Source organism: Elephas maximus, chromosome 5 (assembly GCF_024166365.1).
Source record: "Elephas maximus indicus isolate mEleMax1 chromosome 5, mEleMax1 primary haplotype, whole genome shotgun sequence".
In the NCBI taxonomy this organism is placed as follows: Eukaryota; Metazoa; Chordata; class Mammalia; order Proboscidea; family Elephantidae; genus Elephas; species Elephas maximus.
In genome coordinates, this window is record NC_064823.1 from 146,813,641 (window position 1) to 146,840,220 (window position 26,580).

At 41.1% G+C, this 26,580-nt stretch overlaps 1 protein-coding gene across 13 annotated transcripts in view; it reads left to right on the top strand.

Annotated features, from left to right (window-relative positions):
• Positions 1–1,259: 1,259 nt before the first annotated feature.
• The window catches only part of LCORL (ligand dependent nuclear receptor corepressor like), a 217,266-nt gene continuing 191,945 nt past the window's right edge, over positions 1,260–26,580 (top strand). For 2 of the 13 annotated variants that reach the window (XM_049886991.1, XM_049886988.1), the window contains exons 1-2: positions 1,536–1,621; positions 21,322–21,410. Coding sequence is in view for 10 of the 13 variants with exons in the window: in XM_049886997.1 (XP_049742954.1) it covers positions 1,465–1,621 (157 nt within the window). In the remaining 3 variants the exon portion in view is untranslated. Of the gene's footprint in view, positions 1,622–21,321; positions 21,411–26,580 lie in introns of all 13 variants that reach the window. The other 11 variants (XM_049886985.1, XM_049886984.1, XM_049887007.1 and 8 more) reach the window with 9 other exon arrangements.

Genomic DNA, 26,580 nt, shown 5'->3' on the forward strand with positions numbered 1-26,580 from the left:
CTCCAATTATGGCCATTCTAGAAAAGGTGATTTTGGGATTTCAAGCTTCATTTTTTTTTTTTAATTTTATTTATGAAGATGCAAAACCACATCTTCATTCTTGAGGTAATGACCAAGGAAACACTTTCTCACAGAAGAAAAAGAGAGAAGGTGAACGAGGATAAGCACAAAACAAGAAGGGTAGAACTGAACTTATTTCGTTCATAGGTCTTGCCAGGAAGAATTAGAACCTATTTCTCACAAACTTGTGCATAAGTTCCCAGTAATATACAGTACTTCTCGGCTAACTTTGGGTAGCTTAGCTTCAGTTCTGCCCCTTGCACGTATACACAGACACACGCATCGCTCTGATGCTAAACCCAAAATGAATTAGAGTTTATTTTTAATCAAAAGCCTTTCCCTAGCACAACGTAGAATTCATTCCATACGTTTGTAAAGTGCTAATCCTGTGCCAGGTACTGTCTTAGGGTCGGGCAAGTCAAAGTTACGGTACAGAAGTCTCAGTGGGTCGCTGCCGTCCAGTGGTTTACATTTTGCGAAATATAAAAAGTTTCCCCTTTGGAGTTTTCACCCACCCACCCAAGCCTCCGTAGATAATTTTTGGTGAAAAAGTCCCGTATCTTTCCCCAGATCCTTGCAAATATTCACGCTGTCCGAGAGCTCTTCGCTCTGGAAACTGAAGTCACTGCGGGATCTTGATCTTTCTTTGGACGTTTGATCCACTTGCTCTTTCCCTTCAGAGAGAGGGGACGACAATGCCCCCGAAGTTTCCGCCACTTAAAACACAAAGCGCAGCCTGAACACGCAAGGGACAGAATCCTGCAGCTGCCATCGCCCTTTCACAGAGGAGCTTCAAGAAGCTAAGGCGGCTCAGGCCGGCTAACGCCGGCAGCTCGCACTCCTGGTGACAGGGAGTGGCGGTGGAGAAACCGAGACCGGTGAGTGCCTGTCCCTCCTGGACTACAAGCCCCAGCATGCATCGCGCCGTGGCGCCGAGCTCCGCTTCGGGACTCCCGCGCAATGGAGCCTGGGAAGTGAAGTTTCCGGGTGTCCGGAGTCCCGTCGCGAAGGCTGAAGGGAGGCGTTGCTAGTCGTTGTGCGCTCTATTAGCGCGCAGGTTCCTGGCGGTGCTCCAAACCTCTCGCTCCGGCTCACGGTTTTCGCGGGCGGCAGGAGCAGTATGGCTCGCTGGAGTAAACTCTGGAGGGAGGGGGGAGAGGGGAGTGGGAATGGGGAGGCGGGGCCGGCGGAAGCGGCAGGTTGTTCCTCCTTCTCCTGCTCCCTCCCCGCCTCTCCCTGAGGGAGCGGTGGGAGGGGGAGGGAAGGGCAGAGGGAAGGTAGTGACACGTGTCAATCAACCCCCTCCGGGGGGCGCGCGCTCCGGGGCTCGCGCCGAGGGCTCGCGCCCCTGCCTCGTGCCTGCGCCGCTCGTATGTAAATGAGGGCGCGTGACGCGGGACGCAGATGGACAAGGGAAGAGAGAGAATGGCCGCTGCCGCCGCCGCTGCTGCCGCCGCCGCCGCCGCCGCTGCTCAGTGCCGGAGCCCTCGGTGCGCGGCGGAGAGGAGAGGATTCCGGCGGGAACTCGACTCTTGGCGCCACCGCCTCATGCACTGTGTAGGTAAGAGAGACACGCCGGCCCCGGGCTCCGCGCGGCGCGGCTGCCGCAGCCGGAGGAGTTTGGGCTAAGGAGGGTTTGAGTTGAACCTCCTGTTCGGGTCAGTTCAATGGGAAAGCGATGGGAGCGGCGGCGGCGCGGACGGTTCGGCGCTCGCCTTTTGTCTGGGGCTCCTCGCCGGGCGCCGTCCGCGCTCCTGCGCCCTCTCGGCGTTTGGGCTGCCCGGGAACTGTTAGTTCGGACCCGCTTGCCGCGCCCCTGGGGAAACCGCTCGGCGCGCCCGCGCTCTCCCCGAAACTCCTCGGCGCCTCGGGCCGCCTGCTGTCCTCCTGTCAAGAGGGAGGAAGCGGCCCGGCGGGTCAGGGCGCCGGCGGGAGGAAGGCGGGCTGGTTTGCGCTCCGCCGGCCGCACACACACCCCCTTCTCGCCGCCGGGGGCCGGGCCGGCTGGCGCGTCCGAGTGCCCTGGGCCCGGAGACCTCCCGGGCGTTCCTCGGGCTGGGGCGGCAGGTGGGCCAGCGGGGGTCGAGGGGCGGCGGGGGCGTCGCCTGGGGGCCGGGGGGCGCCCAACTCTGCCCTCTCGCGCTCGGTGGCGGCGGCGCGGTGTGTACCTCTTTAAGAAGGAGCCGCTCGAGCGCTGACGGTTGGGATTTGAAGTTCTTCCTCCCTCTTTGGAAGTCTGGACGGAATGGGGGGGGGCGTTGCCGTGGCAACGGCACCCCCCTCCACTTGCGGACACCCCGAAGACTCTGGTCCTCTCTTACTGTCATGTGATGGGCTCTTCGGTGCACATGCACAAACACACCGCCTTCCCACCTCCGGTCCCCGTTCTCCTTCCATTCCGCCTTCTCGTTTTGGCGGGGTCTGATTTGATTCCCTTCAAACTTCGGGGCTTGGGGCTCTCATCCTGTGGCTTGCTCAGGGCAGTGGGACGTGGTGGGGACTCCTTAGCTTGCTGTCGTCGCTTTTTTGCCTGCGTGAGACGAATGTTTGGAGGTGTTATCCAGCAGGTTGGTTTCGTGTGCATGGAGGGGATAACATGTATGGGAGTGTGTTTTGTGTTTGTTTTGGAAGGGAGTTGTGGGTGATAGAGCAGGGGAAGAGTAGGACGGTTTTATTGTCTAAGGAGTGCGTAGTGGCAGCAGCTTGCACTACTCTCTTTGGTTCTTGGCATTTGGAGTTTGGGGAGTAACCTTAGTGCCTTAAGAAAACAACTGTCTTACCTTGTTTCCATCTGCTCTTGCGCCACCTCGCGCCCCTTCCCCCCACCCCTCTCAGACTGTTTTCGTTTGCGCCCTAAGATCTTTCCTGTTTTCAAGAATGAAAAGGAGATGGTAAGCTAGTACACCTTCAGTTCAGAAATATGCCTTGCAGAACACGACGGATGTAGGAAAATGCCCAAGAAGGAAGGCTGCTCCGATTAGGGGCATTCAAGTGTTGTTTAGGCAGTTTACTGTTGTTACTCTTACGAAATATATTTTGGTCTTCCCCAAAAAAAAGTTGATGAAAAAAGCTTAAGTCAAATATTCATAAGTGATCTTAGTTCTTTTTTAAAAGTGAAAAAAAAACCTCAAATTAAAAAAAAAAGCTAAATGTTAGTGGTGCTTCTTGAATAAAAATCGCCCCCCGCCCCTTTTTTTAAAAAATCATTGCTGGTGTGAAGATCTCTTCCCCTAAAAACCTGTTAAGAAATTGTAGAATTCATCATTTGGGGTCAGGTAGGATGACAGCATGGTCACACTTGCTTGTGATATTACTGTGTTAAGTTTTACCAGGCACACAGTGATTTGAGGGTATCCTTAGTCAGTTTTTACATTTTAAAAACATTTAGATTTTTTTCCTTCTCTTTTAGCTTATTTAGATGCGTTAAGTATCACTTTGTATCACAAAAATGTATGTACTTTTGAAAAATAGTCAAATTTTAGAGACGTGAAACAAAATTAATTGAATTTGATGGGGAAAAAGAAATGCAAGTATCTTTCTGCCTTACCTACTTGCATACTAAAGTATGATTGGAAGATATTGAAAATTTAGAGTTTATACTGTATGTCTAATATGCAATCTCCATATTACATTTCTGATGTAACATATAATTATGGTCCTATAGGGTTGCTATGAGTCGGAATCGACTTGACGGCGCTGAGTTTTTGAGTTGAGAGGATATTGTATGTGAAAGGAAATTTTCTGGGGCTGTAAGTTTATTTGAGAATTACTTTCCACAGCTCTGGTCCTAGTCAGGAGATCTAGTGAGATCCGTGTCATACTTTGTTAACAAACAATTACTGATAGGATGTTTTGTTTTTTACTGTCCTTACGTGAAGCACTTATTCATAGTGTGACGTGAGATAAAATGTAGTTTGTATGATTATTTTAATTAGCTTTTGCTATGTATGTGCTTACATTATTTTTTAAATGTATTTACAAAAAAAAGTCATGTTCTTTTTCTTCTGTGTGTGTGCATTTATTTCTGTATTGAATATTCTTTGTTGCTTCATATCATTTTTATATTCTCCTTTTTCCCTTTGTGAAGAAAATGATCTAAATATCTCATTTTTAGATGAAGTATCTCAAGGTTGTGCATCAGATTAATAACGAACCCGTACAGAAGTGTTGAATTTCTGTTCTTAGCTTAACTCTTTAAAGTAGTTAAATTTTTTTATAACTCGTGTGTAATCTAACTTTATAGGAGAAAAAGATTTAATTACAGTGACTACTTGTAGTTAGCTGAAGAGCTAAGATGTTTAACTCTTGGTATGAAAAGACACACTATTTGTGGAACTTGTCTCTTTACTGTTAGATTTGTGGCTACTCTGATTTATTTCTGGTTTTTCTCTTTTATTATTTAATTGAAGGGTGATCCTATAAGCTCTGTTTCCCAATTAATAGCTTTATTTGCAATATGGTGCTTTTTATAATTTGATGATATTTCTATAATCGTTTTGTACTGTGGAATTTTGAGTGTGCTCAGCTAACAAATGTTTGAGTGCTTATTGGATATAATAAGTAGTATCCTACTATTCAGTATGGTATGGAGTGATAATGGACAAAGTCCCAGATCTTAAGGAATATATAATAAAATTAGTATCTGAGAAGTCATAATATTAAAAACATTTAGGTCTAGAATAAAAGATATGCCTCTTGATCTGAAGTACTTTGCTTTTTTTATTAATAATAATGCTTTGCGTTAGTATATTTTTTGAGCATTATGAGAATTTGTATAGTTTTATTAGTATATTCGATCTAGAAGTAGGACAAGTTTTTTTTTTGTTTTTGGTTTTTGCTTATTTGTTTTTACCTTCTAATTTTGAATTTACCAGGATAGTTGAAAGAACAGCACAAGGATCTCACAAATACCTTACCCACATCCATCAGTTGTTTTACATTTTACCACATTTGCTTCATCTGAGTTCTTGCTTTATATCCATCTATATATTATTTTGTTCAGAGCCATTTGAGGGTAATTTGGAAACCTCATACCTCTTTACCTCTAAGTTTTTCAGTGTGTATTTCCTAAGAACAAGGGCATTGTCTTGCATTACCACAATGCAGTTATTAAAGCCAGGAAATTTAATATTGGTATAATACTATTATCTAATCCATAGTCCATATTCAGATTTTATCTATTGTCCCAATAATGAGCTTTATATTTTATAGCTCTCTTTTTCTCTAGTCTGAGATCCACTCCATTCTAAAGAGCCAGGGTTGTTAGTCTTACATCTCTTTGTTGTTGCTGGGTGCCATTGAGTCGGTTACAACTCATAGCGACCCTGTGTACAACAGAACGAAACAGTGCCCGGTTCTGTGCCATTCTCACAATCTTTGCTATGTTTGAGCCCATTGTTGCAGCCACTTTGTCAGTGCATCCTGTTGAGGGTTTTCCTCTTTTTCGCTGGCTCTCTTATTTTACCAAGCATGATGTCCTTCTCCAGGGACTGGTCCCTCCTGATAACATGTTCAAAGCTTGTGAGACAAAGTCTTGCCATCCTCCCTGTTAAGACGCATTCTGGCTGTACTTCTTCCAAGACGTATTTGTTCATTCTTTTGACAGTCTATGGTATGTTCAATATTGTTTGCCAGCACCATAATTCAAATGCATCAGTTCTTCTTTGGTCTTCCGTATTTGTTGTCCGGCTTTCACATGCGTAGGAGGCAATTGAAAACACCACGGGTCAAGCGTACCTTGTCCTCAAAGTAACATCTTTGCTTTTTAACACTTTAAAGAGGTCTTTTGCAGCAGATTTGCCCAATGCAATATGTTATTTGATTTCTTGACTCCTGAAATCCATGGGCATTGGATTGTGGATCCGAGTATAATGAAATCCTTGACAACTTCAATCTTTTCTCCATTTATCATGTTGTTGCTTATTGGTCTAGTTGTGAGGATTTTTGTCTCTTTTCATCTCTTTTAGTCTTCTTCAGATTTTCTTTGTATTTCTTGACCTTGACATTTTTGAAAAGCACAGTCCAGTTATTTTGTAGAAGCTCCCTCAATTTGAATTTGTTACTGTCTCATGATTAGATCGGTTATGCATTTTTTGGCAGTATGACCACTGAAGAGATGTTCTCACCTTCTCAGTACATCATATTGTGAGGTTCATGATGTCATCTGTGCCAGTGTTGGTACTGTTAACTTTCAAAACTTGGTTAAAGGTGGTATCCTCCATGTTTCTCCACTGAAAAGTTATTATTTATCAGCCATTAAACTTTGACCTGTGAGTGTTGGCATTCACTGATGATTTATAACTTTGTTTCTTGTACAATTAATAGTTGTCATTCTGTCTTCAAGAGTACTTTCTCATCTTCTCCATTATGTATTTGTTCAGTTGTTTATATCTGTATGAACTTAGATTCTTACTTTATCCTGTAGTTAAATCTATTATTTCATTATTTCAATTTTCACACTGTCCCAGGTTTACCCAGTTGGAGTCCCCTCAAGCTGGTTCCTGTGTAGTTTTTGACCCGGCACCATTTTTCCCCCATGGCTTTTTGAGCATTTCCTTAGTTTCTGTCAAAACAAGATACTCCAGGCTCATCTTGTACTTTACCTGCCGTAGCCCTGATACCAGCCATTTCTCCAAGGAGCCCTCTTTCTTTTAAAGAAAAATAGATTTAGAAATAAAAATCTGGGCACTAGGTTTCAGGACTACTTTTAAACCCTATTTTCCTGATACAAAACTGATAATTAGTGTAATTGTAGTTTGTCTAAAGCTGCAACAGCAAAAGAAAATGGCAAAGATTGAATTAGAATCATATTCTGTAAACCCCAGCTTTTTCCTGTATACCAATGTTGTCTAGTAGAAGTCTAATGGAAACCAAATATATAATTTAAATTATATTTTTAAATAGCCTCATTAAAAAGCACATTTTATTCAACTCATTTTATGCAAAATGTTATCATTTCAACATTAACTATAAAATAGTGAGATCGTTTAGTTTTTTTATAATAGGTTGTCAAAATCTAGCATTTATTTTACACTTAAAGCACATCACAATTTTGACTAGCCATGTTTCAGGTGCATAATAGCTACATGGGCTAAGTGGCTGCCATATTGAACAGTCCAGCTCTGTACTGTAGTGGTTTGAGCCGACTCTTAATTATCATGGTCCCACTTGTTAAAATATGTTGATAATAACCAAATCTCTAGCTTCATTTCTCTTTCTTCAAGTACATTATTTGTGTAGTATAGTACAGCAATTAAGAATATGGTCTCTGGAGCTCGATTACCTGTATTTGAACCATTACCAGTTTGAACAAGTCTCTGTATTTCAGTTTCTTTACCTGTAAAATGGAGATAATTAGGTTGTTTGAGAATTAATTTTTAGTATATGTGAAGTACTTAGAACAGTGCCTGCCATGTAGTAAGCATTCAATAAATATTAGCTATTATTATAATGGAAACTCTGGTGGCGTAGTAGTTAAGTACAACGGCTGCTAACCAAGGGGTCGGCAGTTCAAATCCACCAGGCGCTCCTTGGAAACTCTATGGGGCAGTTCTACTCCATCGTATAGGGTCGCTATGAGTTGGAATTGACTCAATGGCACTGGGTTTATTATTATTATTATTATTGATTTACAGAGGTTATTAGTAGGTTTGAGCTTTATGCCTTTGCCAATAGATTTTTTTTCTGGTGGAAAGGCTGATGACAATTAAAAGATCATATTAGAGGAAAAGATATTAAGGGTTTGAATGATTTGTATTCTAGGGTTATTCTAGACCTATGGAATCATAGTTTTAGAATCGCAGAGTAGCACTTAGCTAACCTACCTTTTTATGTATGAGGAGACCAAAAGACATTTGATGCCTTCCTGCGTGCTGAGCACTCTTTTGGTTATGTGATAACTGAATACAATAAGTTACTTTTAGTTTATTGCAAAAATCTACCATATAGATCATCTTGAAGCTACGGTTTTTTGGTACTACTCTTTGCTTACTCTTCTTCCTATAAGCCACATCACTGTCTAAGAGCCATTTACAAGTGTTTGTAGAATGGACATTTTTCCACATTACCTGCCTCATTATAATTAGCAGTCTTAGTGGCAGAGGACGTTCTCTTCCTCTATTTTCAACTTCTATAGAAGTAATGGAAGCCCTTCATAGAGCTTTAACACTTGAAGATGGCAAAGCCCCCACCCCCCCCCGAAAAAAAAACCTATTGCCATGGAGTTGATTCTGACTCATAGCAACCCTATAGGACTCACTTCTAAGGAGCATTCTGGCTGTACTTCTTCCAAGATTTGTTCATTCATCTGGCAGTCTATGGTATATTCCATATTCTTTGCTAACACCATAATTCAAATGCATCAGTTCTTCTCCAGTCTTCCTTATTCAGCTTTCACATGTATATGAGGCAGTTAAAAACACCATGGCTTGGGTCAGGCTCACCTTAGTCCTTAAAGTGATATCTTTGCTTTTTAACACTTAAAAGAGGTCTTTTGAAGCAGATTAGCCCAAATAAAATGTGTTGATTGATTTCTGGACTGCTGAAATCCATGGGCATTGATTGTGGATCCAAGTAAAATAAAATCTTGGCAACTTCGGTTTTTTCTCCATTAATCATGATGTTGCTTATTGGTCCAGTTTTGAGAATTTTTGTTTTCTTTGTCTTGAGGTGTAATCCATACCGAAGGCTGTGGTCTTTGATCTTCATTAGTAAGTGCCTCAAATCCTCTTCATTTTCAGCATCCAGGGTTGTGTCATCTGCATATTGCAAGTTGTTAACGAGTCTTCCTCTAATTCTGATGCCACATTCTTCGTATAGTCCAGCTTCTCAGATTATATGCTCAGCATACAGATTGAATAAGCATGGGGAAAGGATACAACCCTGACTTTAAAGAAGGCAGTATCCCCTTGTTCTGTTCAAACAACTCCATCTTGGTCTAAGTACAGGTTCCTCATGAGCTCAATTAAGTGTTCTGAAATTACCATTCTTCACAGTGTTATCCATAATTTGTTATGATCCACACAGCCGAATGCCTTAGCATAGTCAATAAAACACAGGTAAACATCTTTCTCGTATCCTCTGCTTTCAGCCAGGATCCATCTGACATCAGCAGTAATATCCCTGGTTCCATGTCCTCTTCTAAATCCGTCTTGAATTTCTGGCCGTTCCCAGCCACTTTTGAATGGTCTTCAGCAAAATTTTGTTTGCATGTGATATTAATGATACTGTTTGGTAATTTCTGCATTCTGTCGAATCACCTTTCCTTGAAATTGGTACAAATAAGGATCTTTTCCAGTTGGTTGACCAGGTAGCTGTCTTCCAGGTTTTTCGGCATACAGGGGTGAGTGCTTCCAGCGCTACATCTGTTTGTTGAAACACCTCAATAGGCATTCTGTCAGCTTCTGGAGCCTTGTTTTTCACCAGTGCCTTCAGTGCAGCTTAGACTTCTTCCTTCAGTACCATTGGTTCTTGATCATTTGCTACCTCCTGAGATGGTTGAACGTTGAACAGTTCTTTTTGGTACAGTGACTGTGTGTATTCCTTCCATCTTCTTTTGATGTTTCTGCGTTGTTTAATACTTTAAATATTGCAACTCGAGAAGTGAATTTTTTTCTTCATTTCTTTCAGCTTGAGAAATGTCAAGCATATTTGTTCCTTTTGGTTTTCTAGCTCCAGGTCTTTGCACATTTTATTATAATACTTTACTGTGTCTTCTTGAGCTGCCCGTTGGAATCTTCTATTCAGGTGTTTTACTTCATCATTTCTTCTGTTTGCTTTAGCTACTCTACATTTCAAGGGCAAGTTTCAGAGTCTCTTCTGACATGCATTTTGTTTTTTTCTTTCTTTCCTGTCTTTTTAATGACCTCTTGCTTTCTTCCTGTATGATGTCCTTGATATCATTCCACAACTTGTCTGGTCTTCGGTCATTAGTGTTCAATCTACTAATGACCGAAGATTTGACCGAAGTGCGTCAAATCTACTCTTGAGATAGTCTCTAAGTTCACGTAGGCTGCACTCATGGTCCTGCTTTGGCTCTTGTGGACTGCTGCTAATTTCCTCCAACTTTAACTTGAATTTGCACATGAGCGGTTGATAGTCTGTTCCACAGTTGGCCTCTGGCCTTGTTCTGACTGGTGATATCGAGTTTTTCTATCATCTCTTTCCACAGATGTGGTTGATTTGGTATGTGTGTATTCCATCTAGTGAGGTCCACGTGTATAGTTACCATTCATGTTGTTGAAAAAAGGTATTTACGACGAGGACGTTGTTGGTCTTGCAGAATTCTATCATAGAGTCTCTGGTGTTGTTTCTATCACCAAGGCCATATTTTCCAACTACCAATCCTTCTTCTTTGTTTCCAACCTTCGCATTGCAATCGCCAGTGATTATCAGTGCATCTTCATTGCATGTTTGATTCACTTTAGACAGCAGAAGTTAGTAAAAATCTTCAGTTTCTTTATCTTTAGCATTATTGGTTGGTGTACAGATTTGAATAATAGTTGTATTAACTGGTCTTCCATGTATGCCTGTGGATATTATCCTATCACTGACAGCGTTGTATTTCAGGATAGATCTTGAAATGTTTGAGGATGAATGCGATGCCATTCCTCTTCAATTTGTCATTCCCGACATAGTAGATTATATGATTGTCTGATTCAGAATGGCTGGTACCAATCCATTTCAGCATACTAATGCCTAGGACGTTGATGTTCAGGCATTCAGTTTCACTTTTGACAACTTCCAATTGTCCTAGAGTCGTAATTCGTATATTTCACGTTCTGATTACTAATGGATGTTTGCAGCTGTGTCTTTTCATTTTGAGTCATGTCACATCAGCAAATAAGGTCCTGAAATCTTGACTCCATCCACGCCACTAAGGTTGACTCTACTTTGAGGAGGCAGCCCTTCTCCAGTTGTAATCTGATTGCCTTCCAACCTGAGGGGTCATCTTCCAGCACTTTATCAGACAGTGTTCAGCTCGTATTTATAATGTTTTCACTGGCCAATTTTTTGAGAGGTAGACTGCCAGGGCCTTCTGCCTAGTCTGTCTTAGTCTGGAAGCACCGCCGAAACCTGTCCACCAAGGGTGACCCTGCTAGTATGTAAAATACCGATGGCAAAGCTTCCAGTATCACAGTAACATGCAAGCCACCACAGCCTGGCAAACTGACAGACACCTGGTGGCCCTACATCTTTACTCACTTTTAAAATTCAACTGTAAGGTACAGTCTTTTCTGAAGCATTTAATGAAAAACCGTTTCGAGACCTATTTGTCTCCATATTTAAGTATAAATTGTTTAGGGATAGGGAACCAAGTCTTTACAAGTGGTAGGAAGAACTAAGAATTGAAAGAATGCAGTTCTTTTCTTAGCCTCTATCATTGTAATCTTAGGCACAAGTCTTTTAGAAATGTGTGAAACTGGGATAATATTTGTCCTCAAATGTTCACTTTTTTTTTTTTTTTTTTTGGAAAGGTGCTATAATACATACATAGTGGTGGTTTCAGGGCAGAAGATATACATTAGGGAATTACTAGCATAAAGACGATGTTTAAATCCATAGAAATGGGTGCAATCACCTAGGGGTACGGGTTAATATAGATGGAGAGGAATAGAGAACCCAGAGCCAAGCCATAAGGAATCCTAACATTCAGGGAAAGGCCGCTGGATGTTAACACTGAAAAATAAGACCATTGGCCAAGTAAGAAGACCAGAAGAGAGTGATATCACCAAATCTAAGAGAGAAGAGTTTTATAAGGAAGGATCCATACATGTTGATAAGATGTGAAGTAACGTCCAACAGGGAAGTGTACGTTGTTTTTTACAATGTAGAGTTCTCGGTGACCCTGACTGGAGAAATTTCAGATGGAAGCCGTGTTATAATAAGTTAGAAAGTAAATAAGGTGTGCATGTGGAGATAGCATGTATAGTAGAGTACTCATTTGAGAAGTTTTGTTTTGAGAAAGAACAAATAAAAGAAGCAGTAACTAGAGGGATCAGAGGTCTAGAGATGTTTGTTTTGCAGATAAGAGATGCCATTTAAGATACTAAGTAAGATAATTTTTTCAATCGGTGATATCCATGATTCTTTTATATGTTCAATTTAATCAACCTGAGATCTGATAGGAAACCCTGTTGGCGTAGTTGTTAAGAGCTACAGCTGCTAACCAAAAGATCAGCAGTTCAAATCCACCAGGCGCTCCTTGGAAACCCTATGGGGCAGTTCTGCTCAGTCCTTTAGGGTTGCCATGAGTCGGTATCGACTCAGTGGCAATGGGTTTGGTTTTTTGGTTTGAGATCTGATAGCAGCATAATACTGTGACAAATAAAGAAATACGGTGGGTGTGGTTTAAATCACTGAATGTGAGCTCTTAACTTTATCTTTTTTCCTTTCAAGAAAATATTTTTCTAATAAAACCTGTCACTAAGATGTGGTATATATTGCATTGGGGTGTTACACATTTTAAAGTAACTTTTTTTTTTTTTTCATATTAACGTATTGTTGTCAGTCAGTAATCACATATGTTGAGTCTTGCTGTGTGCCATTAGTTGGGGTATAATTCTGTTTTTCTTCTGCACTGGGAACAGAGAAATAGACTTAGGAATCAGGGATCAAAATAGGAGCTTTTTCTTTTTAAATGGTAAGGTTGCATTGGAGAACTTGGCATGGAATTGAGGCCTTGCTACCTACTTAACCCTCTGAACTGAACTGAATTTAACCAACCCAGTCAAAGACAGAGCAGCTGTAGCTGCATGACTTCCATAATACAAGGAAGCTCTACCCTAGTGAGTGTACCACGTGATTTGCTCCTTGGTAGGCAAGACCACCATCCAGGCAGAGGAGTGGGAGGCTTGGCCATGCATGAAAAATGACCTTTAAGACATTAATCCAGTCCACTAGGAACAGCTATCAGAATGTTGCCAATATTAGTCATTGCTCTTTCCTTTAAGACGGAATAATAATAAAAAAAAGGGGGCAGCAAAAATGGCAGAAGCTTCCTCCAAAGTATTTCATTTAAGAATGTGAAAAGTATTTGTGGGAGTTCCTATTTTATGAGAAAGGTGGGAATTGTGGGTTGGGCAAAAAACTTACTGTCTATACTAGAATAGACCTCAAAGTCTGAACCCTATTAAGGAGCTCACAGTTATCAAGCATGTTAAGTACTCTGTGCACATGGGGTCACCATGAATCGGAATCAACTTAATGGTTACTAACAACAACAAGTATAATAAGTATAATATAATGGTAGAACATAGGAGGGTGTGATTAATTTTGACTTGAAAGGTCTGGAGTGACTAGGTTTCAAAGGATCGAGTGAAAGCAGGGGTCGGCAAACTTTCTGTAAAGGACCACATAATAGATATTTTAGGCTTTGTGGGCCATAAGGTCTTTAATGCAACTTCTCATATTTCACTGTTGTAGTGCAAAGCAGCCACAGGCAGTACATAAATGAGTGAGCAAGGCTGTCTTCCAGTAAAACTTTATTTACCAAAATATGCAGATTTCGCCTGTAGGCCTAGCTTGCTGATGCCTGGGCTAAAACATCTAGCAAGAGAGTAGAGTGGAGGGAATAGGCAGAAGGATCGTATAAGCAAAGGTACTGAAACCTAAATGATTATATATTCTGAAAATACCCAACACTGAAGTTTTGGGTGGGAGTAGGAAATAAATCAGGAATTATAGATTATAGCCTTCCTAAGAACCTTTGAAACAAGCATGATCAGATGAATCGGCTTATTTTCTCTTTGAACATCTGCTGTTGGTTCAAGTTTGAGAGTTGTTTGTGTGTAATAGTTTTAAGAAGCTCAAATTGAAGCAATCCTTTTAAGTCAAAACTGGGAAAATGAGCAGTCACACTTCAATATATTAATTAAAATGTTGGATTGCTAAAGTACTCTCAAATGACGTCCTTTTCTGCCTGGATTCTGAACAACTTGAGAAATAAAGGGAAAGATGGAGGTCAGAATATCACTTTTATTACTGATAAAGGTCAGGTGGAGGAATGGCTTCACGAGAGAGTCAGGTGGTGTGACATGTATGACACAGGCAGACTAATCTACCCAGTCCTAGGCAACAACACTAAGGAAGAAGAGTGAAGAATGAGTTCTCTGCAGGTGTGACCTCTCTAGACAGCTCACTCACAAGGGGAAGACTAGAACTGAACTCTGCTCGGTTATTCTTCCCAAATCATCAATCAGACAAGATGCTTCACTTTCCTAGGAGTGAAGAGAGGCCCAGCTTGTGCTTTTGACACATTTTTCCTCCTAGAAACCAGGAGCAAGGGAAAGATGTTGTTCCTCTAACAATCGAGACTAACTTTTGTAGGGTTGTATTGTGATGGGATCTTTGGATGGTGCAAATGGTTAAGCGCTTGGCTACGAAATGAAAGGTCGGCGGTTTGAGTCTACTCAGAGGTGCCTCTGAAGAAAGCCATGGTGATCTACTTCCAAAAGACCCCCGCCCAAAAAAAGTATACGCTGAGTCAGTTCCAACCCGTGGTGACCCCACGTGTCAGAGCAGGAGTGCTCTCCGTGGGGTTTTTAGGGCTGTGTCCTTGTCTTAGTCATGTAGTGCTGCTGTAACAGAAATGCCGTAAGTGGGTGGCTTTAACAAAGAGAAATTGATTTTCTTACAGTCTAGTAGACTAGAAGTCCAAATTCAGGCGTCAGCTCCAGGAGAAGGCTTTCTCTCTCTGTCGGCTCGGGAGGAAGGTCTTTCTCACTAATCTTCCCCTGGACTAGGAGCATCTCAAGGCAGGAACCCTGGGTCCAAAGGACGCACACTGCTCCTGGTGCGTCTTTGTTGGTGGTATGAGGTCCCCAACTCCCTACTTCCCTTTCCTTTTGTCTCTTTTAAGATAAAAGGTGTTGTAGGCCACACCCCAGGGAAACTCCCTTTACATTGGATCACGGATGTGACCTGAGCAATACTGTTATATCCCACCCTAACCCTCTTCAACCACAGGCAGAGATTATGATTTATAACACATAGGAAGATCACTAAAGTACAACCATATGTGACCTAACCAAGTTGACACATATTTTTGGGGTCACAGTTCAATCCATTACAGACCTTTTGGAAACAGATTGACAAGACTTCCTTCTGAGGCATGTTTGGGTGAGTTTGAACTGCCACCTTTTTAGTTAGTAGCCCAGCGCTTAACCATTTACACCACCCGGAGACTCCTCCTGAAGGATCACAGCCATTGAAAACCCTTTAGAGCATAGTTCTACTCTGAAGCACATGGGGTGACCATGAATTGGAATCAACTCAAAGGTAGCTAGTATTTTTTTAATCTGGGGATAGTGCATTAGAAACAGTACAACTGTCAATATGTTGAAAACAAAATTAACATATTCTATATTTTTCTTAATATTTAATTTTCATTTTTCAAGCAACTATACTTTTTAAACTCTCAAAATTAATAAGTTTTTTTTTTAATTAGATTTTCTACAGGCCTACGTAAGATTTTTAGATAGACTGCAAGTTCAGCTAGGAAAGAAAGACAAGGTACCTTTCTTTGTCAATTTTTAATTGATGTTTTAATTTAGAAGGAATTAGTATAAAAAGAATAGAGCACTGTTTCTTTAAGTACAAAAAACAGGTATTTTGATAGATATTGTTTTTAATTCACTTTGATTATGGGTGCTTATGCAGTTTATTCACTGATACATCTTTAAAGTGTCATCAGTGATTCTTCCTTGTTGTTTTCTTCTTCCCTTTGTGAGCAGTGGAGTACCAAAGCCATCAGATGGGGCCAAAAAAGGTAGATGTCCACACTGGGTAGGGTGTACTTATGCAGAGCCATGTCATCTCAGGAGAGCAGATATGCAAGCCTGACTAGGGTGAGGGGGGTCTCCATGTTGGGTGATGGAGTTGTGAGGGATGAGGAGCACCTGTGCACAGGGGAGCACTCTGGTGCTGGGTGTTGGAGCCCATGAATGGTGAGCATGTCATCTATGAAGGTCACCTGGTATGGTGGACAGTAGGCTGGTCCCAATGAGGCATGTCTCCACCTGGACAGGATAAGAGAGTGAGGAGAGCATCCACATGGGACAGGGTGCAGCCATGCATGAGATGTCAGGGTATGGGAGTCTTCCTCTGGGGTGTGTTCCAGTGCAGCGTGTCAGCACCTTGTTTGTGGCGGAGGCACCTCACTGGGGGTCAGCTCAGTATGTATATCAGAGCCTGAGCAGGGTGAGGAAGCTAATGTAGGAGGGATGCCAGTCATGAGGAGCAGGGGTCTGAACAGTGAGGGGCTTTTACATGTGGAGTAATGGGGATAGTTTTAGACTGGAGCAGGTGAGGACAATGTCCATGTGGGGAAGCGGTAGGCAACAACAATGGGAGATTGGTTACATACAAGGGAGACTGATCAAATAAGTAATTGTTAAGAATGAGAGTCAGGCTTCTCTCTGTCAGAGAAGGGAGTAACGAGTATGTTGTTGTTAGGTGCTGTCAAGTCGGTGCAGACTCATAGTGACCTTTTGTATAATAGAATGAAACGTTCCCTGGTCCTGGACAGTCCTCACAGTCTTTCTGCATTTGAGCCCATTGTTGCAGCCACTGTGTCAGTCTGTCTTGTTGAGGGTCTCCCTCTTTTTCACTGACCTTCAACTTTACCAACCGTGATGAATGTATGTGGAGAAAACTAGAATGCTCTCTGTAGCGTTGGATTGGAAATGGTGTTAACCGGTTTGAATAGTTTTCACGATGTTAGAAATATAGATGTGTGTGTAAATTTATATTTTTTAGTACATCAGTGTTATGACAGCAAACCAATTGTTAGCTTTTTTTTGTTCTTTACCTTGTATCTTAGTCATCTAGTGCTGCTGTAACAGAAATACCACAAGTAGATGGCTTTAACAAAGAGAAGTTGATTTTCTCACAGTTTTGTAGGCTACAAGTCCAAATTCAGGGCTTCAGCTCCAGGGCAAGGCTTTGTCTGTCAGCTCTGGAGGAAGGTCCTTGTCATTAATCAGTCTTGCCTTGATCTGGGAGCGTCTCCATTTGGGAACCTCAGGTCCAAAGGACGCACTCTGTTCCTGGCACTGCCCTCTCGGTGGTATGAGGTCCCCGTGTCTCTCTGCTTGCTCTCTCTTTTATATCTCAAAAGAGATTGGCTTAAAACACTATCTAATCTTGTAGATCTCATCAGTATAATTGCCACTAATCCATCTCATTACATCATAGTGATAGGATTTACAACACACCGGGAAATCTCATCAAATGACAAAATGGTAGACAATCATACAATATTGGGAATCATGATCTAGCCAAGACAGATATTTTGGGTTATGCAATTCAATCCATGAACCCTTATCACTTGACCTTTTAATATTTCTGTTCTGGCACAGATGTAACCTAGAAGTGGGGTGGACATTTCTTACGAATGCACATTAGCTTGCTTATCTAACTCTTCATTCTTGTCAATCTTACTTCGCAGTTCCTGCATGGACACACAGAATCTCTAACCTATTCACTGAGAGGAGGCTTGGGAGCAGGCTGCCGCAATAGCAGTGAACATAATGTGTCAATGTTAATTTCCAAATTTGATGGTTATATTCTTTGGAGAGTGGAGGAAATACTCACTGAAGTATCCAAGAGCGTTGGGGCATCATGTAGGCCACTTACTCAGATGGTTTGGAAAAATAAAAATTCTTTTTACTACATATAACCTTTCTGTAAGTTTAAGATTGTTATAAAATATAAATATCTAAAAGAACTGTCATTAGTCTGCATATTATGTTCTCTCGGATTAATCACTTTCAGCCCTTAAAATCACATAAGACCCATTACTGTCGAGTCGATTCCGACTCCTAGTGATCCTCTAAGACAGAGAAGAACTGCCTCATAGGCTTTTCAAGGCTGTAAACCTTTACAAAAGCAAACAGCCACATTTTTCTCCTGTGGAGTGGCTTGTTTGTGGGTTCCAGCTGCCGACCTTTTGGTTAGCAGCCGAGTGCTTTAGCCACTGTGCCACCAGGACTCTGAAATCACATAGTAATATATAAATTATCTTACAGACTTTTCAGCATTAAGCATCACCCTTTGAAATAATGACTGCTAATTTATTTATTTAGTGTTTACTATTTGTCAGACACTATACCAAACATTTGTATGTATTACCACAGTTAATTTTCATAAATGAAATAATATAATTTTTAATCTACATTTTTTTAGATGAAGAAAATTAAAAAGAAACTTACCTAAGACTTCCCATTTAGTAAATGATGAAGTTAGAATTCACGTACATGTTTATAGTCCTGATGGGACAGTAGTTAAGTCTGCTAACCAAAAGGCTGGTGATGTGAACCCACCAGATGCTCTCCAGGAGAAAGATGTGGCAACTTTGGAAAGATTAAAGATTAGGAAACCCTATGGGGCAGTTCTACTCTATCCTGTATGGTCTCTGCGAGTTGGAATCTACTCATACACAACAGGTTTGGGTGTTAACCACTGTATCAGGTCAAAGTTTGTTACAAATTTAGCAAGCCTGATTCTTCCTGGTCAACTGGTTGGGTTTAAAACTTTGGTAGTGCTGCTCTTTGTTTTATTTTAGAGCCTTGATTTTCAGAAGTGTAGAAAAGTATTCTGGGTTTATGTTTCCTTTGCGTTTTGTTCCTGGCTTGGAGTAAGAGGGTCTTCGTATATGTGTGCTTAAGGGTTCTGTTGAGATGGGCTAATTAGGGAATAATTCCAAATTTATTTATTGCTCTCACAATTGGGATTGAAGAGGGGGGGTGGGCATGGGGATGGTGACAGTATTGAGTTAGTGGGCAAGAATTTTCCAAAGAACAGGATGCCATTGTTGTTTTGGTCTGGGTATAAAGTTAGTTACTTTTCTACCCTAGTTGTAAAAATGACAGGCTTCACCTTTCTATCCCTTCTTCCATTTTCCACAACAATGGGAAATGATCAAATAGAATATACCTAATCACAGTTTATTATTCCATTTTAAGCCATTCTTGCCTGTTCTCTCATGCCCATTGAGCATACAAGAAAGCAGTTCTCAGTCAAATTTCTGTTTTTTGTTTTGTTAATACATCAATGTTAAGGCATCAGCCTAATCATTAGCTTTATGTTTTTTCTCTCTCCCTCTCTTGGCCTTGTTACTTGAGTTTTTAATATTTCTATCCTGATATCCGTATAACCCATTAAAGCAAAACCAAACCCGTTGCTGTCAAGTTGATTCCAACTCATATGACCCTATAGGACAGAATAGAACTGCTCCATAGGGTTTCCAAGGAGCAGCTGGTGGATTTCAGCTCCCGACCTTGTGGTTGGCAACTGAACTGTTAACCACTGTGCCACAAGGGCTAGAGCACATTACCTTTTATCTAACTCTTCACTTTTCTGACCAATCTGAATTCATAGATTCTTTCATCCTCAGTCACAGAGTGAGTTTTTCCTAACCCACTTGTTCCTCAGCCTCTTCCTAAAATTGCTTTTGTTTTAGGTCAAGGATATAGGATTTTCAGTGTTGAAGAAAGCCTGACCATGTTGTCGTTAGGTGTCTTTGAGTTAGTTCCAACTCATAGTGACCCTGTGTACAACAGAATGAAAAACTGCCTGGTCCTGTGACATCCCTACAGTTTTTGATGTATTTGAGCCAGTTGTTGCAGCCACTGTGTCGTTCCATCTAGTTGAGGGTCTGCCTCTTTTTCATTGACTCTCCACTTTACCAAGCATGATGTCCTTCTCCAGGGACTGGTCCCTCCTGATAACATGTCCAAAGTGTGTGAGATGAAGTCTCACCATCATCACTTCCAAGGAGCATTCTGGCTGTACTTCTTCCAAGACACATTTGTTTGTTCTTCTGGCAGTACATGGTATATTCAGTATCCTTCACCAGCACCATATTCAAAGGCATCAATTTTTCTTTGGTCTTCCTTATTCATTGTCCAGCATTTGCATGCCTGTGAGACAATTGAAAATATCATGACTTGGCTAGGGGTACCTTAGTCCTCAAAGTGATATCTTCTCTTTTCAACACTTTAAAGAGGTCTTTTGTAGCAGATTTGCCCAATGCAGTACGTTGTTTGATTTCTTGCATGGGCATTGATTGTGGATCCAAGTAAAATGAAGTCCTTGACAACTTCAGTCATTTCTCCGTTTATCATGATGTTGCTTATTGGTCCAGTTGTGAGGATTTTGTTTTCTTTATGTTGAGGTGTAATCCACGCTGAAGGCTGTAGTCTTTAATCTTCATCAGTAAGTGCTTCAAGTCCTCTTCACTCACAGCAAGCAAGGTTGTGTCATCTGCGTATGTTATTGTTGTTAGGTGTCATGGAGTCAGTTCTGACTGTGTAAAACAGAATGAAACACTGCAGGGTCCTGCCCATCCTCACAATCATTGTTATGCTTGAGCCCATTGTTATAGCCACTGTGTCTGTCTCGTTGAGGGTCTTTTTTTTCACTGACCCTTTACTTTACCAAGCATGATGCCCTTCTCCAGGGACTGACACTCCCTGATAACACATCCAAAGTATATAAGACGTAGCCTCGTTATCCTTGCTTCTAAGGAGCATTCTGGTTGTACTTCTTCCAAGACAGATTTGTTAGATCTTTTGGCAGTCCATAGTATATTCAATATTCTTTGCCAGCTCCACAATTCAAAGGTGTCAGTTCTTCTTCAGTCTTCTTTTTTCATTGTCTAGCTTTTGCATGCATATAGGTGATTGAAAACACTGTGGCTTAGGTCACGCCCATCTTAATCTTCAAGTTGTCATCTCTGCTTTTTAACATTTTAGCAGGTTGTTGTTGAGTCTTCCAAAAATCCTGATGCCATGTTATTCTTCATATAGATTATTTGCTCACAGTACAGACTGAATGAGTATGGTGAAGGAGTACAACCCTGATGCACACCTTTCCTGACATTAAACCGTGTAGTATCCCTTTGTTCTGTTCTAACGACTGCCTCTTGTTCTGTCTACAGCTTCCACATGAGCACAAGTAAGTGTTCCGGAACTCCCATTCTCTACAATGTTATCCATAATTTGTTATGGTCCACACAGTCAAATGCCTTTGCATAGCCAATAAAACACAGGTAAACATCTTTCTGGTATTCTCTGCTTTCAGGCAGGATCCATTGGATATCACCAGTGATATCCCTCATTCCATGTCCTCTTCCGAATCCGATTTGAACTTCTGCAGGTTGCCTGCGGATGTACTGCTACAACCATTTTGAACTGTCATTAGCAAAATTTTACTTGCGTGTGATATTGATGATATTGATTGGTGATTTTCACATTCCTTTAGATCAGCTTTCTCTGGAATGGGCACAAGTGTGTATCTTTTCCAGTCGGTTGCCCAGGAAGCTGTCTTCCAGATTTTTCGGCATTAGACAAGTGAGTACCTCCAGTTTGTTGAAACATCTTCATTTTTATTCCATCAATTCCTGGAGCCTTGTTTTTTGCCAGTGTCCTCAGTGCAGCTTGAACAATTGGGTCTTGATCATATGCCACCTCCTAAAATGGTTGAATGTCAACCAGCTCTTTCTGGTACAATGATTCTGGGTATTCCTTCCATCTTCTTTTGATGCTTCCTGTAGCATTCAACTTTTTGTCCATAAAATCCTTCAGTATTAAAACAGAAGGCTTGAATTTTTCCTTCAGTTCTTTTATCTTGAAAAATGCCAAACATGTTCTTCCGTTTTAGTTTTCTAACGCCAGTTCTTTGCACATTTCATTATAATACTTTACTGGGTCTTCTTGAGCCACTCCTTGAAATCTTCCGTTCAGCTCTTTTACTTCATCTTTTCCATTCACCTTAGCTACTCTGCATTCAAGAGTTTCAGAGTCTCTTCTGACATCCATTTTGGTCTTTTCTTTCTCTCCTTTCTTTTTAATGACCTTTTGCTTTCTTCATGTATGATATCTTTGATGTCATCCCACAACTCATCTGGTTTTCGATCATTAGTGTTCAGTGCGCCAAATCTTTATTCAAGATGATCTCAAATTCAGGTAGGATATACTCAAGTTTGTATTTTGGTTCTTATGAACTTGTTTTAATTTAAACTTTCATATGAGCAGTTGATGGTCTGTTTTGCAGTTGGCCCCTGGCCTTGTTCTTACTGATACTGAGCTTTTTCATTGTCTACTTCCACAAATGTCGATTTGATTCCTGCATTTTCCATGGGGTGAGTTCCGTGTGTATAGTTACCATTTTATGTTGTTGAAAAAGGGTATTTGCAATGAATAAATTGTTGGCCTTGGAAAATTCTGTCATGCAATCTCCAGCATTGTTTCTACCACTGACGCCATATTTCTAATGATAGATCCTTCTTCCTTGTTACCAACTTTCAAATTCCAATCACCATTAGTTATCAGTGCATCTTGATTGCATATTTGATCAGTTTTAGACTGCAGAAGTTGGTAAATTCTTCACTTTATTCATCTTTGGCATTCGTGATTGGTATGTAAATTTGAATAATAGTCATATTAACTGGTCTTTCTTGTAGATGTATAGATATTATCCTACCAGTGACGGGGTCGTACTTCAGGATGGATCTCAGATGTTCTCTTTGGCAATGAATGCAACAGCTTTCCTCTTCAATTTTTCATTGCCAGGATAGTAGACCGTATGATTGTCTGACTGAAAATGGCCAATACCAGTCTATTTCAGCTCAGTAGTGCCTAGCATCTCAACCTTTGCATGTTCTGTTTCATTTTTGACAACTTTCAATTTTCCTAGATTCATATTTCATACATTCCACATTCTGATTATTAATCGATGTTTGCAGCTGTTTCTTCTCATTTTGAGTCATGCCACATCAGCAAATGAAGGTCCCTAAAGCTTGATTTCATCTGTATCATTAAGGTAGACTCAGCTTTGAAGAGGCAGCTCTTCCTTAGTCATGTTTTGAGTCCCTCCAACCTGAGGGGCTCACCTTCCAGTATTATGTCAGACAATGTTTGCTGCTGTTTATACTGTTTTCAGTGGCCAGTTTTCTCAGAAGTAGACCGCCAGCACCTTCTTCTTAGTTTGCCTTAATCTGGACACTCCATTGAAACTGGTCCACTGTGGGTGACCCTGTTTGCATTTGAAATACTTATGGCATAACTTCTAGCATCACAGCAAGACACAAGCCACCACAGTATGACAAACTGGCAGATGGGTGATGGATGACCATGTGCTATAGTCCTTTTCCATCTCTCTCCCCTTAATTTTTTCAGTAAATGTTTATGGCCCAGGCACTCTATGAGGTGACTCAGATGCATTAGATTCTCTGTATGAAGCACATTCTTGTAGGTAAGACATGAGGCACTCCACTATAGAGTATGTAATAGATAAATGATAAATGCTGCAGTAGAAGCAGATATAAGATTACAATTGGAATGTAAAGGAGGAGAGTGATGAGGTCTTCTTGTGTGGGTCCAGGAAGGGTAATACGATGGTTGTGGGAAATGAGAAGACTAAAGACAGATAGGGGCTGAATCGTGGAGAAATTTGTAAACAAGCTATAATAGTAATTATTCTTATTTTTAATATCTAAATTTTATTGTAGGTTAGGCACTAAATGCTTTACACTTAGAATTAGTTTGATTTTCACAACAACCACATAAGGCAGGAACTATTTTTTTTTATACTTTTTATTATTTGCAAATAAAGTCAGTCTCTCACACAAAAACCCATATATACCTTGCTACACACTCCCAATTACTCCCCCCCTAATGAGACAGCTTGCTCTCTCCCTCCACTCCCTCTTTTTGTGTCCATTCCGCCAGCTTCTAACCCCCTCCACCCTCTCATCTCACCTCCAGGCAGGAGATGCCAACACAGTCTCAAGTGTCCACCTGATTCAAGAAGCTCACTCCTCACCAGCATCCGTCTTCAACCCATTGTCCAGTCCAATCCATGTCTGAAGACTTGGCTTCAGGAATGGTTCCTGTCCTGAGCCAACAGAAGGTCTGGGGGCCATGACCAATGGGGTCCTTCTAGCCTCAGTCAGACCATTAAGTCTGGTCTTATAAGAATTTGGGGTCTGCATCCCACTGCTCTCCTGCTCCCTCAGGGGTTCTCCGTTGTGTTCCCTGTCAGGGCAGTCATCGGTTGTAGCCAGGCACCATGTAGTTCTTCTGGTCTCAGGATGATGTAGTCGCTGGTTCATGTGGCCCTTTCTGTCTCTTGGGCTCGTAATGGCCTTGTGTCCTTGGTGTTCTTCATTCTCCTTTGATCCAGGTGGGTTGAGACCAACTGATGCATCTTAGATGGCTGCTTGCTAGTGTTTAAGACCCCAGATGCCACTCTTCAAAGTGGGATGCAGAATGTTTTCTTAATAGATTTTACTATGCCAATTGACTTAAATGTCCCCAAAACCATGGTCCCCAGACCCTGCCCCTGCTACGCTGGCCTTTGAAGCATTCGGTTTATTCAGGAAACTTCTTTGCTTTTGGTTTAGTCCAATTGTGCTGACCTCTCCTGTATTGTGTGCTGTCTTTCCTTTCACCTAAAGTAGTTCTTATCTACTATCTAATTAGCGAATGCTTCTCTCCCACCCTCCCACCCTCCCCCTCTCGTAACCACAAAAGAATGTTTTCTTCTCAGTTTAAACTATTTCTCAAGTTCTTATAATAGTGGTCTTTTGCAATATTTGTCCTTTGCAACTGACTAATTCCACTCAGCATAATGCCTTCCAGGTTCCTCCGTGTTACGAAATGTTTCACAGATTCCTCACTGTTCTTTATTGGTGCGTAGTATTCCATTGTGTGAATATACTATAATTTATTTATCCATTCATCTGTTGATGGGCACCTTGGTTGCTTCCATCTTTTTGCTGTTGTAAACAGTGCTGCAACAAACATGGGTTTGCATATATCTGTTCCTGTAAAGGCTCTTATTTCTCTAGGATATATTCCGAGGAGGGGGATTGCTGCATGGTATGGTAGTTCTCTTTCTAGCTTTTTAAGGAAGCGCCAAATTGATTTCTAAAGTGGTTGTACCATTTGACATTCCCACCAGCAGTGTAGAAGTGTTCCAGTATCTCCACAGCCTCTCCAACATTTATTATTTTGTGTGTTTTGGCCTAATGCCAGCCTTGTTGGAGTGAGATGAAATCTCATTGTAGTTTTGATCTGCATTTCTCTAACAGCTAATGATGGTGAACATTTCCTCATACATCTGTTTGCTACCTGAATGTCTTCTTTACTGAAGTGTCTATTCATATCTTTTCCCCATTTTTTAATTAGATTATTTGTCTTTTTGTACTTGAGTTTTTGCCGTATCATGTAGATTTTAGAGATCCGGCGCTGATCAGAAATGTCATAGCTAAAAACTTTTTCCCAGTCTGTAGGTAGTCTTTTACTGTTTTGGTGAAGTCTTTGGATGAGCATAGGTGTTGGATTTTTAGGAGCTCCCAGTTATCTAGTTTTTCTTCTACATTCTTTATATGATGTTTTGTATGCAGTTTATGCCATTTGTTAGGGCTCCTAACATTGTCCCTATTTTTTCTTCCATGATCTTTATCGTTTTAGATTTTATATTTAGATCTTTGATCCGTTTTGAGTTAGTTTTTGTGCATGGAGTGAGGTATGGGTCTTGTTTCATTTTTTTGCAGATGGTTATCCAGTTATGCCAGCACCATTTGTTAAAAACACTGTCTTTTCCCCATTAAACTGTTTTGGGGGCCTTTGTCAAATATCAACTGCTCATATGTGGATGGATTTATGTCTGGATTCTCAATTCTGTTCCATTGGTCCATGTATCTGTTGTTGTACCAGTACCAGGCTGCTTTGACTACTGTGGTGGTATAATAGGTTCTAAAATCAGGTAAAGTAAGGCCTCCCGCTTTGTTCTTCTTTTTCAGTAATGCATTATTTATCCGGGGCCTCTTTCCCTTCCATATGAAGTTGGTGATTTGTTTCTCCATCTCATTAAAGAATGTCGTTGGGATTTGGATCGGAATTGCATTAAATGTATAGATCGCTTTTGGTAGAATAGACATTTTTGTAATGTTAAGTCTTCCTATCCGCGAGCAAGGTATGTTCTTCCACTTATGTAAGTCTCTTTTGGTTTCTTCCAAAAGTGTACTGTAGTTTTCTTTGTATAAGTCTTTTACATCTCTGGTAAGATTTATTCCTAAGTATTTTATCTTTTTGGGGGCTACTGTAAATGGCATTGATTTGGTGATTTCCTCCTCGATGTTCTTTTTGTTGGTGTAGAGGAATCCAACTGATTTTTCTATGTTTATCTTGTATCCCAATACCCTGCTGAGCTCTTCTATTAGTTTCAGTAGTTTTCTGGAAGATTCCTTAGGGTTCTCTTTGTATAAGATCATGTCGTCTGCAAATAGAGATACTTTTACTTCTTCCTTGCCAATCTGGATGCCCTTTATTTCTTTATCTAGCCTAATTGCTCTGGCTAGGACTTCCAGCACAATGTTGAATAAGAGTGGTGATAAAGGGCATTCTTGTCTGGTTCCCGATCTCAGTGGGAATGTTTTCAGGCTCTCTGCATTTAGGATGATGTTGGCTGTTGGCTTTGTATAAATGCCCTTTATTATGTTGAGGAATTTTCCTT